Source organism: Vicia villosa, linkage group LG5 (genome assembly GCF_029867415.1).
Source record: "Vicia villosa cultivar HV-30 ecotype Madison, WI linkage group LG5, Vvil1.0, whole genome shotgun sequence".
Taxonomy (NCBI): Eukaryota; Viridiplantae; Streptophyta; class Magnoliopsida; order Fabales; family Fabaceae; genus Vicia; species Vicia villosa.
In genome coordinates, this window is record NC_081184.1 from 145,138,120 (window position 1) to 145,140,499 (window position 2,380).

The 2,380-nt window shown below is 32.1% G+C and overlaps 1 protein-coding gene across 1 annotated transcript; it reads left to right on the plus strand.

Moving 5' to 3' along the window:
* The first annotated feature begins 467 nt into the window (after positions 1–467).
* LOC131607665 (protein SRG1-like) lies at positions 468–2,380 on the plus strand. The gene is made up of 4 exons (XM_058879643.1): positions 468–793; positions 895–1,139; positions 1,241–1,565; positions 1,921–2,380. Exons 1-4 carry the CDS (start codon positions 560–562, stop codon positions 2,161–2,163), a joined length of 1,047 nt encoding a protein of 348 aa, XP_058735626.1. The 5' UTR covers positions 468–559; the 3' UTR covers positions 2,164–2,380.

Consider the following 2,380-nt stretch of genomic DNA (forward strand, 5'->3'; position numbering starts at 1 on the left):
CATTATTTTCAACGGTTCTTGTATTCGACAGTAGATATTACAGTTTCGATCCTCTTCACTAATGTCAAGTCTCCTAGAGTATGAAATGTATAATTCTCTTCCACATTTACCTCTCTAAACCATATCCCATACACGCCCTCAAAACTTCTTGGCTAAATATATTTTTTTTTAATGTTAAAGAATGTGATAACAAGCATTTTGAAATGAAGGAATGTCCATATATATAATTTTATTTTTCTCTCTATGCAAACCAAACTTCTTTACTATAGCTAACTACCGTACCAATGCATTGTTGCTAAAAAGATATATATCAATTGATTGCATATGCAGAAGTTCATTAATTCAGAAAGGGCATTGACAACTTAATATGGCCATCGTGGTCTGGCAATATTGTTTAATTAGTCATAGTCAATAATATCCACATTTCATGTATTTTAAATAATATTTCTAAGCTTAAAGAACGGGTCCAATATGAATATTGTTGCATTATACATATCATACTGCATTTATATAAATACCAACCCTATGTAGCCATTCATTGCCAACCAAACCAAATAACATGGCATCCTCTTCATCTCATGTCTTTCTTGGTGTTACTGATGAAGTTATCAACAAACCAGATATGGGAATACCAGAAAGGTTTCTTAGACCAGATAAACAACCTTCTATTCTATTAGATCAAACCAATCCTTCACAAACAATTCCAGTATTTGACTTTCAATCTTTGCTATCTGCTGATAGTACTCAACTTCATAACTTGTTCTCAGCATGCAAAGATTGGGGCTTCTTTCAGGTTTCGGTCGATGTCGATATACTTTGATGCATGTGTGAATTTTTGACACAGACAATGTGTATGAGTTATCATTGAATATTAATAGGTACAATTTTATGCAGGTGGTGAATCATGGTGTTAGTTCTGAACTGCTTGAGAAGCTGAAAATAGAGATTGAGAATTTTTTCAAGCTTCCTGTTGAAGAGAAAACAAAGTACAAAATAAGACAAGGAGATTTTCAAGGCTATGGAGCTGTGATTAGATGTGAAGGTCAAAAGCTTGATTGGGGTGATAGATTCTTCATGATAACAAATCCTATTGAAAGAAGAAAGCCTCATCTTTTTCCTCAACTACCTTCATCTCTAAGGTATATATATTATATATATTATATATATACTTTGATTTCTCACTCTTCCATTATCACAATTTCATCATATTTTAACCTAACTAGATATATTATATGTGAAGGGATACTTTGGAGACATATATCTCAGAATTGAAGAAACTTGGCATGAAACTTTTTGAATTAATGGGAAAAGCCATTAAGATGGATTTGAAAGAAGTGGAAAATATGTTTGATGATGGAAATCAGTCAGTAAGGATGACATACTATCCGCCGTGTCCGCAACCGGAGCTCGTCGACGGGATCATCCCTCACTCGGACGGCTCCGGTATAACCATCCTTAACGAGGTTAACGGAGTTGGAGGTCTAGAGATCAAGAAAGACGGAGTTTGGATTCCGGTTAAGTTTCATCCAGATGCTTTTGTAGTTAATATTGGAGATATTATGGAGGTTTGTCATCATCACCATCATCATCATACTTTTTTTATCTTTTTTATCTTTTTATTTTCTTCTTATTTTGACAAATGAATTAGGCACGTTGTTAATTGAGCTGGTCCTACTATATTTATTATATTTATTAAATTTTCAAACTAATATATAAAATTATTTTCAATGAGTCGTGGTGTAGTGATCATACCATTAATTTCATAAAGATAATGCCAAATCCAAGATATTTTTACCATAATTTTATTTATTTTTTTCAATAAACAATGATGGTCAAAATCTTATAATAGTAAAAAATAATACAAAACATTGTCATATATTTTATTAGATATAAAAAATCATGGTTTTGATGATGTTACAGATTCTAAGCAATGGGGTGTACTCAAGCATAGAGCACAGAGTTACAGTGGACAAAGAAAAAGAGAGATTTTCTATTGCAATGTTTTTCAACACCAAATTTGAGGCAGAGATTGGACCTGCCAAGAGTTTGATAAGTACAGAAAACCCACCTTTGTTCAAAAGCATGTTGATGGAAGAATACTCCAAATATTTTTTTTCAAGAAATCTAGATGGGAAGACAAACTTGGAGAGAATGAGGATTTAAAATTAAATGTAAAAGATTAAGAGTTGACTTATATTAATAATTCATTTGTGTCAGGTTGTTGTATAAACAATTTAGTATACACAAATTCTTTATATGTTGTTCCTGTGTGCCAGCCACATGTTGTTTTCAGTTTCTAAGATTTTAAGCCTTTTTTTTTCTTCCCTTTTGTTTCTTGGGAATTTCTAAGATAGGTTATACTTTGTGTGAATTCAGTATG